Source organism: Pygocentrus nattereri, chromosome 3 (assembly GCF_015220715.1).
Source record: "Pygocentrus nattereri isolate fPygNat1 chromosome 3, fPygNat1.pri, whole genome shotgun sequence".
Lineage (NCBI taxonomy): Eukaryota > Metazoa > Chordata > Actinopteri > Characiformes > Serrasalmidae > Pygocentrus > Pygocentrus nattereri.
In genome coordinates this window covers 20115598-20133715 of record NC_051213.1, presented here as the reverse complement: position 1 = coordinate 20133715, position 18118 = coordinate 20115598, and the positions used below count along the sequence as shown (strand labels likewise).

The window sequence follows — 18118 nt, the reverse complement described above, 5'->3', positions numbered from 1 at the left end:
TTGAAGCACGTTGGAACAACTGCAGTGCTCAGAGAGATGTTGAATATGTCCGTGAGAACATCAGCCAGCTGTTCTCTGAGCACTCTGCCTGGTATGCTGTCGGATCCTGGCGCTTTTCGTGAGATGACTCTGTGTAGAGTTCTGCGCACATCAGCAGTGGACAGACACTGTACCTATTCACTTGGAGGAGGTGTGGTTTTCCTCAACATTGTGCCGTTCTGTGCCTCAAACCAAGCATAGAAGTTGTTAAGCATGCCTGGAAGGGAGGTGTCACAAGCAGGTGGAGATGGCCTGGATGCCCTGCCACATGCGCCATGTGTCAACAGTGTTTTGAAAATGATCATGGGATTTCTTTGAGTAGGCACGCTTAGCCTCTTTGATGGCCCAAGAGAGCTTGGCTCTTGCCACCCTGAGGCTTGCTTTGTCCCTTGACTTGAAAGCCTGGTCGCGGGTTCTCAGCAACATGCGTACCTCTGCAGTCATCCATGGTTCCTGGTTGGGACGAGTTGTGATGGGTTTGGAGACAGTAACATCATCAATGCACTTGCTGATGTAGCCAGTCACTGATTCAACTGTGTACTCCTCCAGGTTGATGGAGTCCCCGGTAGTTGCTGCTACTCTGAACATCTCCAGTGTGCTCAAAACAGTCCTGAAGAGCAGAGATAGCTCCTGGCGGCCAGGTTCTCACTTGCTTCTGGTCTGGTTTGGCACATCTAATGAGTGGTCTGTATGCTGGGATGAGCATCACAGAGATGTGGTCTGAGTAGCCATAGTGCGGGCGGGGCTCAGCCCTGTACACGCCGGGGATGTTTGTGTAAACAAGATCCAGCACGTTAGCCCCATGGGTTGCAAAGTTCACATACTGATGAAATTTGGGGAGTAATGACTTCAGATTGGCATGGTTGAAATCACCGGCAACAATAAACAGTCCATCTGGGTTTGTGTTCTGGAGGTCGCTGATAGTGCTGTACAGCTCATTCAGTGCGGCATTAGCATTAGCACTAGGAACTATATACACTGCTATTATATACAGCAAACTTGGCTCTCTAGGCAAATAAAATGGCCTGGCTCTGACAATCGCAAACTCCACCAGCAGTGAGCAGTGACTGGAGACTTGCGCCGCGTTTTTACACCATTCAGTGTTGATGTAAACACACAGGCCTCCACCTCGAGTCTTACTGAACAGCTCAGTGTCTCTGTCCGCACAGAAGCACAACAGGCCGTCAAGCTGAATGGCTAAGTCCGGAGAAGAGCTCGTCATCCACGTCTCCATAAAATCGAAAACACAGCAGTCCCTGAACTCACACTGCGTCACACTCACACCGGAGGTAGTCCAGTTTGTTCTCCAAGGAACAAACGTTAGAGAGAAGGAGTGATGGAACCGCTGGTTGTTTGGGGTTAGCCATTAGCCTAGCGCGCATGCTGGCTCGCTTGCCTCGCTTCTGCCTCCTCGTGCATCGCTTTCGACCAGCAGGCTCACGCAGCGCAGGGGACCATTCAGGCCTAGCTCGCGCAGCTCTCCCGCAGTTCACTTGGAAGCAGAGATTGTGGCTGATTTCTCAGCTGTATCAGGCTCTGGCGATGGTAGATGATGGTGCTGGTTGAACCAGTCTGATATCTAGTTTTGGTCGGGTTACACGACAGATAGTAAACAAAAATAGCAAAAAAGCACTGTTTTGCTGTTCCCGAAGTGGCTGCTGCAGCTACTCGCCATGCTGCCAGAAGTAGATTCTGTTTGTCATGACAAACATTGATTGTGAAAGCTAACAACTGTGAAAAATAATTGTGATCATAATTGTCTCTGTTCTGTAAGTTCAGAATCATGTGTCATATTAATAACTGCTGTTATTTTATTCAATAACATACTAGTACAAACTATAAACTGTGATACTATAAACCAGACCCCAGAAGGTATTTTAAGATGTTTAATACAACATTTTGAACTATATCAAGAATGTATTAAATTAAGAAAAAACTATTTACCGTAATTGCCTGATACATTATTTGACTCAAGATTTGATGACCATGTTCCAAATAAGAGGCTTTGTGAACTTCATTCTCAGTATTATACAGTTTTGACAGTCTCTCCTTTGTGCAAATTACTTGAAACCAACAATGTTGTAGACTAGCAGCATTATAATAGAATCATTTTATACATGTAGAGTGAACAAAAATGGTTTTACATTAATGATAACAGTGATTTCAAACTTTTGAATAGTGATTCCAAACTTTGCTATGGTAATGAGTACGAGGGTGCATCTATGTGAGTTGACTGTGGCTGTTGTTCTATATCTGTGAAGTCACCTGAAAAGGACTTTGAGCCCCTGGGCATCAGTAAACTCACAAAAATGTCACTATAGTGCACTGGGTGAGTGCACATGAGCTGATTAATTTCATTTACACAGCTGAAGTATGGTTTTAGTGATGCAAAGCACCTGCATGCTCTCTGAACTACTGGAACAAAACCTCATCAGCAATCTGGCCTTGATGCATGGTATATAGCCCTTTTTCATTGGTAAATTCAGCTATTTGAAGGCACAACCAATGCTGAGGTGTTAAAATGCACCCACACATCCACGTAAGTGCCATAGAAAAGCACTGGCAGTAGAATTGGACACACTGGACCAGCTATAAAGAAACCTAACACAACCATGTGCAGTGCCAAGTGTGAACTAGAGGGGTATAAGGTTCCTCAGCATTGGGCTGTGGAGCTGTGGAACTGGGTTCCCTGGAGTGATGAAGCATCATTCAACAGTTTCAGGATGAGTTGGAGTGGTGTTTGTGAGCCAGACCTAATCTCCCAACATCAGTGTGACCTCACTAATGTTTTTGAGGTTTAACAGAAGCAAATCTCAGCAGCAATGTTCCAACATCTAGTGTAAAGCTTTCCAAGAAGAGTGAATACTAACAAGGGGGGGGGCACTCTAATTTTGGAAAGAAATCTCAATCTGTTACAAACTACCAAAAAATCCAAATGTGAGCTTAAAAGGTAAAAGATGAAAAAATGACGGTAATCACCCACTCTGCACGTAGTGAGGCAGCAGGAATGCAGGTTGGGGGTGCTGAAATTTTAAGCAGTATATACATGGCATGAATAATGACATCAGGTAAAATTATTTGCCTTTTCTCAATTAGATTTTTTTGATAATTTCCATTAGGCAGAATATCATACTGCACTATAATGAGATGAGAGATGACAATATATGCATAGAACTGACATATCAGACTGCTGAAGCACATTTCTCTGCTCTCTCATTCTGGACAAACTTTATGCAAAAATGTTGAGTAGCAACCAACCAGATTGTTGATATGTGGCACGTTAACCGAATGCGTCATGTCTACACATCAATAATTGAAGAAAAAAACATTATTATTGCCTTTAACAATTCCTTAAAAGTTTAAAAACAGTATTAAGCTGCTTTTGGCCTCAGAACTTACTGCAGGTTTGGAAAAAACATCAATAAAAAAGAAAAATACAAACAAGCACACATGGGTCATTGCTATGCTCAAATTAATAAAAAGTTCAGATCTCTGTATCGTTATTACTGTTGTTTTATATACACTGTTCAAAAAAATAAAGGGAACACTTAAACAACACAATATAACTCCAAGTAAATCAAACTTCTGTGAAATCAAACTGTCCACTTAGGAAGCAACACTGATTGACAATCAATTTCACATGCTGTTGTGCAAATGGAATAGACAACAGGTGGAAATTACTGGCAATTAGCAAGACACACTCAATAAAGGAGTGGTTCTGCAGGTGGGGATCCACAGACCACTTCTCAGTAACTTTCTGCTTTCTGGCTGATGTGTTGGTGACTTTTGAATGTTTTCACACTTGTGCTTTCACACTTGTGGTAGCATGAGACGGACTCTACAACCCACACAAGTGGCTCAGGTAATGCAGCTCCTCCTGGATGGCACATCAGTGCGAGCTGTGGCAAGGTTTGCTGTGTCTGTCAGCGTAGTGTCCAGAGGCTGGAGGCGCTACCAGGAGACAGGCCAGTACACCAGGAGATGTGGAGGAGGCCGTAGGAGAGCAACAACCCAGCAGCAGGACCGCTACGCCTTTGTGCAAGGAGGAACAGGAGGAGTACTGCCAGAGCCCTGCAAAATGACCTCCAGCAGGCCACAAATGTGCATGTGTCTGCACAAACGGTTAAACACCGACTCCATGAGGTTGGTATGAGGGCCCGACATCCACAGACGGGGGTTGTACTCACAGCCTAACACCGTGCAGGACACTTGGCATTTGCCAGAGAACACCAGGATTGGCAAATTCGCCACTAGTGCCCTGTGCTCTTCACAGATGAAAGCAGGTTCACACTGAGCACATGTGACAGACGTGACAGAGTCTGGAGACGCTGTGGAGAGCGATCTGCTGCCTGCAACATCCTTCAGCATGACCGGTTTGGCAGTGGGTCAGTAATGGTGTGGGGTGGCATTTCTTTGGACGGCCGCACAGCCCTCCATGTGCTCGCCAGAGGTAGCCTGACTGCCATGAGGTACCGAGATGAGATCCTCAGACCCCTTGTGAGACCATATGCTGGTGCGGTTCGGCCCTGGGTTCCTCCTAATGCAGGACAATGCTAGACCTCATGTGACTGGAGTGTGTCAGCAGTTCCTGCAAGATGAAGGCATTGAAGCTATGGACTGGCCCGCCTGTTCCCCAGACCAGAATCCGATTGAGCACATCTGGGACATCATGTCTCGCTCCATCCACTAACGGCACATTGCACCACAGACTGTCCAGGAGTTGGCGGATGCTTTAGTCCAGGTCTGGGAGAAGATCCCTCAGGAGACCATACGCCACCTCATCAGGAGCATGCCCAGGCGTTGTATGGAGGTCATACAGGCACGTGGAGGACACACACAATACTGAGCCTCATTTTGACTTGTTTTAAGGATATTACATCAAAGTTGGATCAGCCTGTAGTGTGTTTTTCCACTTTAATTTTGTGTGTCACTCCAAATCCAGGCCTTGTACAGAACAAAGTATTCAATGAGAATATTTCATTCATTCAGATCTAGGATGTGTTATTTGAGTTCCCTTTATGTTTTTGAGATATGTATATATCTCTTAGGAAGTGTACAGCTTGTACAGCAGTGTAGATTTAGTGTCCTCTGAAAATAACTAAACACACAGACATTAATGTCTAAATAGCTGGCAACACAAGTGAGTACACCTCACAGTGAACATGTCCAAATTGTGCTCACAGTATCAATATTTTGTTTGTTGTTATCTAGCACTGCCTTAACCCTCACAGGCATGGAATTCACCAGAGCTGCACAAGTTGCTACTGGAATCCTCTTCCACTCCTCCATGATGACATCACAAAGCTGGTGGACGTCAGACACCTTGCGCTCCTCCTTCTTCCGCTTGAGGAAGCCCACAGGGGCTCAAATGGGTTTAGGTCTGGAGACATACTTGGCCAGTCCATCAGTTTTACCCTCAGCAAGGCAGTTGTCATGTTGGAGGTGTGTTTGGGATCATAATTGTTTTGGAAAACTCTCATGCAGCACAGTTTCCGAAAGGAGAGGATCATGCTCTGCTTCAGAATGTCACAGTACATTTTGGAGTTTATGTTTCCAGTATGTATGTAGGCAAGAGACAGTTGTTTTGGTACTCCTCACCAGGGTGCCGCCACACATGCTGGACACCATCTGAGCCAAACAAGTTTATCTTAGTCTCATCAGACCACAGGACATGGTTCCAGTAATCCTTGTTCTTGGACTGCTCGTCTTCAGCAAACTGTTTGCAGGCTTTCTTATGTGTCAGCTTCAGAAGAGGCTTCCTTCTGGGATGACAGCCATTGTTCAGGCGTATGGTCTGAGCACTGACAGGCTGGGCTCCCACTTTTTCAACCTGTGCAGCAATGCTGGCAGCACTCATGCATCTATTTTTTGAAGCCAACCTCTGGATATGATGCTGAACTCAACTTCTTTAGTCGACCATGCGAGGCCTGTTTCGAGTGGAACCTGTACTGGAAAACCTCTGTATGACTTGGCCACCATACTATAGCTCAGCTTCAGGGTGTTAGCAATCTTCTTATCGCCTAGGCTATCTTTGTGGAGAGCAATAATTCTATTTCTCACTTCCTCAGAGAGTTCTTTGCCATGAGGTGCCATGTTAAATATCCAGTGGTCAGCATGAGTGAATTGTACCCAAAACACCAAATATAACAGCCTGGCTCCTCATTCACACCTGAAACCTTGTAACTCTAATAAGTCACATGACACCAGGGAGGGACAATGACACAATTGAGCACAATTTGGACATGTTCACTGTGAGGTGTACTCACTTGTGTTGGCAGCTATTTAGACGTTAATGGCTGTGTGTGTTGAGTTCTTTTCAGAGGACACTAAATCTATACTGCTATACAAGCTGTACCCTGACAACTTTAAGTTATATCCAAGTTTCATTTCTGTAGTGTTGTCCCATGAAAAGATATAATAAAATATTTGCAGAAATGTGAGGGGTGTACTCACTTTTGTGAGATACTGTATATATATGTATATGGAAAATTGAAACAGTGTATGATGAAAAAAGAATACACACACACACATTATTATATATATATATATATATATATATATATATAGACACACACACACACACACATTTTTCATCATACACTGTTTCAATTTTGCAGATCCAGTTTAGAGGGGGCTACCTTGTCGAGGGAGAAGGTTTTGGTGAGGGCAAAGGCCCAACCCTGCTCGAAGGCTCTGCGGATCATGCTCGCACTGGTGGTGGGTGGGGCACTGGCCAGACCAAACGGGTTGGGAAACTTGATCCCGCACATCTGCACACTGATGTCCACGGCATCGATGGGAGAGTAGAAGAGGGGCAGCTGCGGGTGGCTGCTAAACGTATGTCCGTGGATGGCCTGCAAAGAGAAGCAACCGCATGTAAATTGAGGGCTTTGCAGCAGAGCAATTCTCTGCTCTGTGGAATCGAGATCAGCCATTTTCACGTGAACAAAGCCTTTAAAATCCCACAAGGAGGCTCGCTATCTGTGTGAATGAATATTGCTGAAGGTTATTGCGCTTTACAGTTGAGCACACAGCTGCATGTGTGCGTTTACAGCAACAATAGGCCAGCAGATAGGGTAGACGAGATTGCGGGGCGTGTTTGGGTGAAATCCTGCTGCACTGTTTATCGTGGCCCACTGCAACACAAAGGCAACAAACCTCAGTCATACATCAGCTCTCGCTTTAATTAGCCTCGCGCTTATCAAGTGCTTAGCATTGCTTTTGTAATGATGTCACTGCCATATAATGAACAAGGGGGTGTCACGTGGAAAGAGAAAGAGCACGCAGACATGACAGCCCTCCATATTCCACTGAGACAGAGAAAGACAGCAAGACAGAGAGAGAGCTGGCAAAGTTCCTGTACCCACCACCAGAGAAAAACAACGAACACCAAGGGAAATTCTGAAGCCCACTAGGGCACTGAAGGAGACTGCAGTTGTCAAACATGTGTACGCTAGATAAGTCTTTGGCAGATGATATCCTTAATTACTGGGGTTTGTTTATTGAATAATTTACAGTAATTAGTGTCCAATATTTATGAAAAGAAAAGTCTCGGTCTCATATGGTTCAGAGAAGGGAAGCTTGCATCTTCACTATTTTATCCCAAGGTGGTGGTGAGATACTGCTGCGTAGGTGCTCAGAGAGAGGAACTGCACAGTGACAGTGGAGAGCTCTGAAAAAAGATGCAGTGCAGAGAGTTCAGCTGATCTGAGAGCATTTCTAACATTAATCTGTGAACCTGCCCACAAAGTGCTCAATTCATTTCCTCTACCATAGTCCATTACTTAAAAAAAAGACGGGAAAAAAGCAGTCTTGCTGTCTGTCCTTTTCCTGCTACAGGTAGTAATTTCATCTACAAATAAACAGTTATCTCTGCCTTGCTCTGACCAAAGCAACGCTAGGACAATTAACCCCTAAATGAACCACACTAATGGGGCGACTGCTACACTTCAGCAGCAGAGCTCTGCTAAATGGAGGCCTGAGAAGGGGGTCAGAGACCTGGAGGAGAGGAGCCTGCCTGCTGCCTTCAGTGTCTCACGTCCTAGCGTATACAAGGGGACATTAGGACATGTTCTCCAACCCTCATCCATGAGTCTCTAAAATGAGCAGACAAGTGTAGGCCACTTGCATTAAGCCTAATGCACTTTACTAGTGACTTAATGCAAGATTCAATTAGACACATTAAGCATGGAAATATATATCCTGTGCACAAATTACGGCTACTTTCTTTGCAAAACCAAAAAAAAAACAGCTGTCAGTCAGTGTAATATCACATGATAACAAGTGAATGCTTTTTCAACATTTTAATGTGGTAATAGTTTAATACCTTGAATATGGTCATTGTCTTTGTAAAATCAGCTAACATTACAGGATTTTTTTTTCTTTTCCCATGGGCAAATCATATCGTGCATGCTAATTTGACCTGCACAAAGATGATTTAGGATGTAACAATTTGAATAATTTTCTGTTTTCAGTCTAATACACCTTGGGTGTTCAAACGATGACAAATGCTTTTCTGCTACAGTACTGCTGTCAGATTCTACATGTTAATAACAGGTTAACACAATATATTATATAACTCCAATTCCTTTTTCTATTTTATTATTAACATTAACTAATTTTCCTAGTTTAACCCTTTGATCCATGTGCAGTTCCAGCTTGCAATCCAACTGCTCGCACTCAGCTGTTTGTATGATCTTTGGCTATATGCTACTATGTTTGACTCCTCCTGATCAGTTACAGCTGTTAAATGGCAAGATCCATTGTTGGGTCTCCCGTTTTTAAAAAAAAAAAAGTTGCTTCTAGCTTCTACCATGGTGAATTTGTTAACAACTGAAGTTCATCAAGCTTGAAGAATTCAATTACAAGTACAACCCACCACTGGCAATACCAGTATTATCATTTAAATTAGCACTGGAGGACGCAGTATGCAGCGTTCTTGGGAGGTCAAGCAGCAAACTAACAGAAACAACAGCAAAGTGGAAAGCTCCAGTTACTTTTAAAGTAAGACTTAATGTGGAGGTATGAAAGCAAGAGGGATGCAATTATTGAGGAGTTGTAACATGCAGCCACTGTTGCTTGTAGGCTGGTGATAAAAATGGAAACTGCATTCAGCCTATGGAATATAGGTATAACAAAATAAACTGCTTTTTACATTGAAAATAACATTTCTTCAGCCAATAAGCAAATAAGATAAACGTGATTAGTCGTGTTTAACTACACAAAAGAATGTGATTAATTGTGATTTAATGCACAAATAATTAAACAAAAAATACTTTTTATTTAAATCATTTGACAATCCTAATAGTTACCGAGTCATGTAATACTAACTGTGATATTGGTATTGAAGTTGAAATTCTGGTATCATGACAATCCTAGTTCAGCATTTCGCCTTCTTAGTGTTTTTGATTTGATGACAAAGCACTATTCACGAACCTAAAATCAATTTAGAACATGAATGCATTTGGTGTAAGAACTGAGTGGGTTTTAGCGCATGGCTGGGGGGCTCTGTTCAGTGTTTGGCTGTGTGCCAGTGAATAGAGGTTAGAGGGAGGGATATGAGCCTGTGCAAGCCTCTTGTAGGAGCCTAGTGTGCCTTAGACACAAGAAAAGCTAAATGCCCCCTCTCTCTCTCTCTCTCTTCACTATTAATCCAAACAAGTTCCTATTGCCAAAGCCTCGAAGGTGAGGTTTAAGAAATAATCCTATGTGGACTAGTAAGTCCGTCATGAGGCGCAGGGCATTGTATAAAGCTGCAGGATCACTATTGTGCTGTTCCCTTATTGCACAGTATAATGTTAATGTATTCATTATTGTACTCTGATTAGTCATAAAAATACTCATATTGAGAGGCTTTTGTATCCAGCAGTGTCACATCTCTCCCCACGTAGAGTACATGTAAAGCTCTCATCTTCATAATTAATCAGCTCTCCAAATCCTCCCTTTCCGTCGGCTTTTGATCTTAACACGGGACTTAATCAGGGTAACATCTGTTTGGGTCTCATCAGCACAAAAACAAGTGTTTGGGTGTGTGTGTGTGTCTGTGGGTGTGTGGTTACATGTGTATGTGTAAGTGTGGTTCTAATGAATATTTGGCTGTTTGTGTCTGCATGTCTGTACACAAACAGCAGCAGAGTAAGTTGTGAGCTGTGTGTGTGGAAGACAGAGAAAGAGAGAGTGAGAGAGGTTTGGGACACCTGTAGGTATCTGTGGATGTGCCAGGAGGCCTGCTTGCCATCGTTGACGGACTCCACAGTGGTGTTGGCCAGGCCAGCCACGTCTCCCCCAGCAAACACCCATGGCTCACTGCACTGCATGGTCTCTGGATTCAGCTCAGGAAGACCCCAACTGTTTAACCTGATGGGAGCCATGGCCTCTTTCACTGAGTAAGAGACAGAAAGAGACAAAGGGAGGGAGAGGGTGGGGGGGTGAGTAAGAGAGAGTGATAAAGGGAGATACAGAGAGAGGTATATATATATATATATATATATATATATATATACAGAGAGAGAGAGAGAGAGACAGCAGAGGAGAGAGAAGGAGAGAGAGAAAGAGATGGAGAAAGAAAAAGTAAGAGAGAAGAATGAGAGAGACAGAGAGAGTATAGGAATAAGAGAGAGTATGAGAGAGTGAGAGAGAGAGAGAGAGACGGACAAAAAAGAGAGAAAGAAAGGGATGGAGAGAGAAAGGGATGAAGACAGAAAAAATGGAAAGAGCAAAAGAGACAAATAAGAGAGAAACAGAGATAAAGAGAAAGAAAAAGGATGGAGAAAGCAAAAAGAAAGTTAGGTAGAGAGAGTGAGAGCAACAGAGAGAGAGAGAAAAAGAAGGAAAAAAGAAAAGAAGAGACATACATACATAAGGCACAATGGAAAAGAGGAAAGAGAGAGAGAGAGAGAGAGAGAGAGAGAGAGAAAGAGAGAGAGGGGGGGTGGGGGAAAGAGACACAAAGACAGTGAGAGAGAAAAAAGAATTCAGCGAGATACACAAGTCACATTCTCAAAGAGAAAGAACGGTAGAAAAAAAAAGGAAAAGATTAGAGTGAAGAGAGAGGGAGAAAAAGGTGTGAGTCAGTAACTGTAGATGCAGGGTCTGATAGACTGGAAACCACAGTGAGACTAATATGAAGTCTCTGACAAGACAAATGACAAGTGGGGTATTTTTTTCCTCTCCTGCTTCCCTTTCTTTTAGCTAGGTTAATGTAACATCTCCTGATGCATTTCATTCACTGCTAGCAACGTTAGCAAGGAGATACTCTGTCAAACCGATCTACATTATAAAATGACCCCCCCTTTCCTCCCTCGCATACCTATACAATTCATCTTCTGGAGGCAATGCTTTTCAGCATGGATGATGGCCTACATTTATCAACGAGGACGTTTTTAAATACAGATCTATGGGTTGCACAAGATTTATTACACACTATTAGGATTACTGAAAAAACTTCACCTTCTCCGTCCATTCAGTAGAATATTTTATTTGATACCAGTGGTCGTGCACTTGAATCTGGGAGTGATAGAAAGGTTTTTCCTCTATCACTCCTACTGCATTCTCTTCAATACTCTGTGCAGGATTGACACTGTTACAAACACACTCACACATTTTATATATATATAATATATATAAATGACGTCATTACATTTTATTAACATAGAAAAGAAAAATGACACAACTCAGCGCTAGGGGTCTGAAAGTATGTGCAGCTGTCAGGAAAAGGAAACATACAAAAAAGAGAAAATCTGCAAAACAAACAAAGAAGCTGCTGATACTCTAAAAACAATGGACAGACCATCCCAGAGTCCAGAACTCTACATCACTGAACGTGTTTAGAATTACTTGGTTCATAAGAAACAGAAAATGCAACCAAATGAACTTTGGAGGTGTGGAAAAATATCCCTGCAGATTTCTCTGAAACCCTGAAAACAAATCTAAAGAAAATAATGAAAGCTGCAATAAAGGTAAAGTGTAGACACAGTAAATACTGAACAATTTGATACATTTAATTGGCTACTATGTAATTTTCTGTTAAATATACTTTCTGCTTTCTTCTTGAGGCAAAAAATTCAGAACTTAATGGCCATCTTTACAAAAAATAAAATAAAATGAAGAGTGGTCTCTGACTTGTACAAAAAAATACTGTACAAAACACACATACACCAGAACTACATAAGACAGGATTTAGAATGAAATGGTATTTAGCACAGTATTAAACATAAAAAATGTGTGATGCAAAAGTGCAAAAGAAGAGTGAGGCTCAATAGATAATGTTAAGAACAAAGGCTTGAAATTCGCTGGTGGGTTGGTGGGTCAATTTAGATGAGAGAAATCAGTTTTTATGGGTGAAATTTGTACTATAATGCAGACTGCCCCTTTTTCTCTCTCTCCATCCAGAGCTCTCTAAAACCGCCTGGACCTCTCAAACAATCTCACTTAACCCATTTCAATCACACAAACACACACATCAACTCACACATGTGCACATGCACCACACACACACACACACCACAGGGAATTATTTTTCTTCCTCATTTTTAGCCTCCTCCTCCTCCTCCCTCTGGAGAGAGAGTGGAGTGCGTCAGGCCTCTGATTCTCCTGAGAGATTGGTCTTAAGTAAAGTAGCTGTAACACACAAACACACACACTCACACACCCACACCCACACACACTATGCATATGCACACCCTCTACCCATGGGCATACTTCTTAGTGGCAGATGCAGATTGCCAGGCTCCATTAACTAGAAGAATCCATTTCAGATGGAAGAGAAGGGGGATGCTTGGTAAAGAATACTATAGAGTAGGAAAATATGCTTACACCACTGAAATGATATATAATACTCGAATGTGAAGACAAATAAAAGGAGAGGTTAACATATCATACAAACCGTAGGGTCTAATAATTTGATGTCCATGGATTAACAACAACACTTACTGTAATGTTTATAACACTCTTTCACAGCTCTGTAAGTTCTACATATTAATCAGGTAAGTTTGAGATACAAAGTTCTAGGTAATTATTTTGAATAGCATGATGCTATGCTCCAAGGTAGCATAGATAAACTGCACCGATTTGTCCAACAGGTTCTAGTTAGTAACCACGTAGTGTGTGGTACCAACTCCATACTACTGAGCAGTTATTTTGGGTAAAAAGTACAGTCGCAGAAACCGACGTAAGATAATTCTGGGCACGCCCAGTCAAATTACATGTTTGGTTGATTTTCTAAGTGGAAATAAGTTAGCACATCCCCTATAGTGAACAAAAACTTACATGCAATTATTTCTGCATTTATTTGATATGTTTGACACACTGTTAAACTGTTTGTTTGTTTATATGTAACATATTGAGAAAATTATAAAAAATGGTCTGTGCAAAGTTATGGCATACATTCATACATATATATATACATATATATATATATATATATATATATATATATATATATATATATATATATATATATACACACACACACACACACACACACACACACACACACACACACTATATTTCAAAAGTATTTGCTCCTCTGCCTTAACACGCATATGAACTTGAGTGAGTTCCCATTCTTAGTCCATAGGGTTTAATATGATGTCAGCCCAAACTTTGCAGCTATTTTTGACCTTTCCTCCAGAAGCGCATTTGTGAGGTCACAACACTGATGTTGGACGAGAAGGCCTGGCTAGCAGTCTCCACTCTAATTCATTGCAAATGTGTTCTATCAGGTTGAGGGCAGGACTCTTTGCAGGCCAGTCAAGTTCATCCACACAAAACTCACTCATCCATGTCTTTGTGGACCTTGCTCTGTGCACTGGTGTGCAGTCATGTTGGAACAGGAAGGTGTCATCCCCAAACTTTTCCCACAAAGTTGGGAGCATGAAATTGTCCAAAATCTCTTGGTCTGCTGAAGCATTAAGTTCCTTTCACTGGAACTAAGGGGCTGAGCACAAATCCTGAAAAACAACCACATGCACACCATAATCCCCCTCCACCAAACTTTACACTTGGCACAGTGCAGTCAGTCAATTACCGCTCTCCTGGCAGCTGCCAAACCCAGAGTCATCCATTGGAATGCTAGATGGAGAAGCGTGATTCATCACTCCACAGAACACGTCTTCACTGCTCTAGATCCAGTGGCGGTACTTTATACCACTGCATTCAATGCTTTGCATTGCACTTGGTGATGTAAGGCTTGGATGCAGCTGATCAGCCATGGAAACTGGAATTCCATAAAGCTGTCTATGGTGTTCTTGAGCTAATCTGAAGGCCACATGAAGTTTGGCGGTCTGTATTGATTGACTTGGCAGAAAGTTGGTGACCTCTGCGCACTATGCACTTCAGCATCCGCTGCCCCCGCACTGTCATTTTACGTGGCCTGCCACTTTGTGGCTAAGTTTCTGTCGTTCCCAATCGCTTCCACTTTGTTATAATATCAATGACAGTTGACTGTGGAATATTTAGTAACAAGGAAATTTCATGACTGGACTTGTTGCACAGGTGGCGTCCTATCATCCAATTCACTGACCTCCTGATAGCGACCCATTCTATCACAAATGTTTGTAGAAGCAGTCTGCATGCCTAGGTGCTTGGTTTTATACACCTGTGGCCCTGAAAGTGATTGGAACACCTGAATGAGTGAATACTTTCGGCAATATAGTGTATATTGCAAAAGGCCTTACTAACTTGGCTTAGCTTATTGTGTCCGTACTGCTATTAAACACCATCTAAATTATTCCATTGGAATGGCAGTAACAATATCTTATGAGTCAATAACAATATAAAACTTACATGAAATAAGAACAGTGCCAGTGTATGAGCTGGGGGGACTGGGGACAGATAGGATTTATTCATTAATTTCATTCATTTAATCATTTTGTTCCATTTTTCTGACCTCTGAGCAATGGTCCCACTTTTCCAGTCAGTAATCCATCACTGGCTAGCATTTTCAAATTAAGTAAAAAATATAATAAAATACAGTAAAGAAATTACAAGTTTTTCATTTGATGAGGACTAGGCTTCATAAAAAGACATTTGTTTTTCCTTTTATAAGGTGCTTCATAACATAGCTGCATTTGCTATGTATAAGTCTCTATAAGTTCTAGTACAATTCAGCCATTAAGAATGAGTAGGTGGACTAGCCTATGGTGAGAAGTTCACCATTACTGATGTGTGGTGATTAATGGAATGCTGATGTAAAGGATAGGCAGCTGGTTGTCTGTGTGGGGGCGGAGCCTGAGGTGGAATGACATGCCCCTGGTAGTAGTCACTCCATCATAATCCAGCCCCTATTCTTTCCTCCGAAAAAAAGCCAAATGTGGCCAGGGATCTAATCATCTGTTCACTCCAGTGGGCCGACCCACCAGATTACTAGCCAGTTTTTCCAGCCATGTCAGCTATTCCGGCAGCGGCCTGCCGCTGCACACTGCGTACCCATCTGACGAGATACTTGAGTGGGTAAGTAATTCATATTTCTTAAATGAAAGAACACAGACTGCTGAGAGAGAGAAAAGATCACCTCTCAGCATTTTTAGGAGGGTGAGCCATGGAGCTCATAAGACCTGGAGAAGATGGAACTGACAGCATGGTGGGTGTAACACACTCTGAGATGTTTGGAATACAAAAGACGGAATGGGGGAACCAAGAAACTTATAATGCAATAGCTGCAGCTTGCACTAGAAATAAATGAAGAAATCCCATTAAAACTGATCTAAATGTTCAAATTGTTTCCTATGGATACGTGCACTTGAAATAACATCCTTCCAAAATCTCTTTCTATGAAATTAAGCTCATCTGCCGACAGTCATCCACACTCTTCCTCACAGCTGCAGAGGTGTCTTTGTGTTTAATTAACCTTGTGGATTAATTGCTAATAATAACATTACAACCTCCAGCATTTGCTAATGTTAAGCACGTTGCCCAGATGTTGCTAATACTTTACATAAATCACCATGCTCTGTTAAAGTACACATTGTGATGTTGGAGCAATAAAAGTGTTGGCCTAATTATGCCAGTGGTTTTATAATAGGGTAATAAGGTGCTCTGAAATATCTAAAAGAAACTGTCTGCTCGAGTAAATATATGAGCGCAATATAGATGTAAACTTTTTATTTATTTATTATTGTTTATAGTTTGGCTTTCATCCAATTAAAACACTCTGGGCAGCCTTAAAATGGTCAGAAAAAAGTATTAAATATAACGAGTCATGCAGCTGAAACAGAAAACAGGAGCAGCATACAGATACTTATTTTACATTTCCCTTATTCATTACATTGTGATCATTTGGTTGAATAAATATGTACTTTCCAGCCATAGCTAATTATAAAAGCATGTAAAACATGCACAACTTATGCTTGCTTAAGTCATGCAGATATTAGCATATCCGTGCTGCTTTGGAGGGCTGGGTAATGGCTTTGCTGGGTAACCAGTTGTGTAAAGCTCGAACTCTCTGTGTAGGATGAATCTCATTACTGGGACATGTCATCTCTGGTCAACTCTGGACAGCGCTATCCCCCTGTGACATTATTTCCTATTTATTCAGTGTGACCCTAATTGAAAATCATAGCAGGTGTGCCCTTTATCGGTGTAATCTCATTAGCAAACTTCACAAATGTGTCAGGAAAGAAGTTCTGCTCCATCGATGGTGGAAAACGTGTCGTACACAGCAGCCCACAGATGATCACAAAAGTTGCTGCTCACTGAAGCGGATACCCACTGAATGATAATGTTAATAAAATGCTCCCTACGCATAACAGGTTGTGCTTATATTACAGTACATTTCATTACCACAGGGGTTACTTTTGCCAAAAACAGTAGGTGCGAGAACTGAAAGGTATGCAGTTAAAATCTTTACATAGTTGAAATATATGTTAGGCATCAGGCTTTCCTGTATGACAACTCTCACTAATCCTTGCTAGCAATAATAAAAGCATGATTCAATATTTGGACATTATTTTGGATTCATAGGGTATCAAAACAAGTAGACAAATTCTTTTCAAAGTAAAAATATGAATATATTCTGATTTGTATTTCATGAAAAACTGATGATGTGAATACATTCTTGTCTTGTGGTAAGAAAACCAATTCTGTGCATTTTGATGTTTTTGGCACTGCTTGACACTGAAAACAGAAAAAATGTTGTGCAAACTCAAAGGATATAAAATATAAAACAAATGTTTGTGTAACTCAATGCATACTTACTATGTAATTAAATATGTAATTATGTAATTACAATTGAATGGTGTACCAAAACAAAATAATAACTAGACTTCTGATCAATAAACAGAAAAAAAGTTAAACACCTTAATGGTAAAAACTATTGCTTATTATCTAGAGATCTGCATCAAATCAAGCTAAAATTATATAAAATGGTACAACGAAGACAATTTCTACCACAGCATTCTCTTATACTAATGGGCATGTTGTTTCTGCATGATCACGTTAGTACGATTCTCCATGAATAATTCCAGGTGTAACAGCCCATAATGGCTTGTGTTTGCTCCTGGAGGGCTGTCTGTGGGAGCTCAATGCTAATCCCTTCTACACATTGTGTTTTAAGCAGCTCTCCATTTAGCCACCTTATAAAACTCATTCAAGGCCATCCATCACTACACTGCCATCAGCGAAGGAAGAGAAAAGCTGAAAAGACCTGTGCCAAATAAGCCCAAAAGACATCCTGGACACTTTCTCATGTTTTGTTGGTGACTTTAGTGAAAGGATGGCTTTGATCCTTTAAAACGACTTCAGAAAAACATCATAAGAGGAAGACACAAAGAGCGAAAGCATGTCTGCCCTGCAAAACCTCTCAGAGTCACTTTGGCAGTTCGCTGACAACAGTTTAAACAAACTCCTGATTTCTAGCTTCACCGGTTGCCATGAAAACAAGCAAGTGGATTACTAGAGACAGTAGGACACCTGTTCAAATGTACCATCGCCCACTTCATCACTTAATCAGAGAGCACTGGCACAGCTAGGCAGGCAAGCTAATTCAGCCTAATTCAAATGAATAGAGTGCTAAAACAACACTGACAATATGGCTGCGTCCATTTAAAAATGGCAGCCACTTACAACACTGATGGGTTTATTT

General features: G+C 41.6%; 1 protein-coding gene across 1 annotated transcript in view; it reads right to left on the bottom strand.

Moving 5' to 3' along the window:
* Positions 1 to 18118, bottom strand: part of dpyda.1 (dihydropyrimidine dehydrogenase a, tandem duplicate 1) — a 166847-nt gene that overhangs the window by 81000 nt on the left and 67729 nt on the right. Inside the window, exons 12-13 of the mRNA XM_017700381.2 lie at positions 10236 to 10420; positions 6678 to 6893 (exon numbers count right to left, since the gene is read on the bottom strand). Of these exons, the coding sequence (XP_017555870.2) occupies positions 6678 to 6893; positions 10236 to 10420 (401 nt within the window). The remainder of the gene's footprint in view (positions 1 to 6677; positions 6894 to 10235; positions 10421 to 18118) is intronic.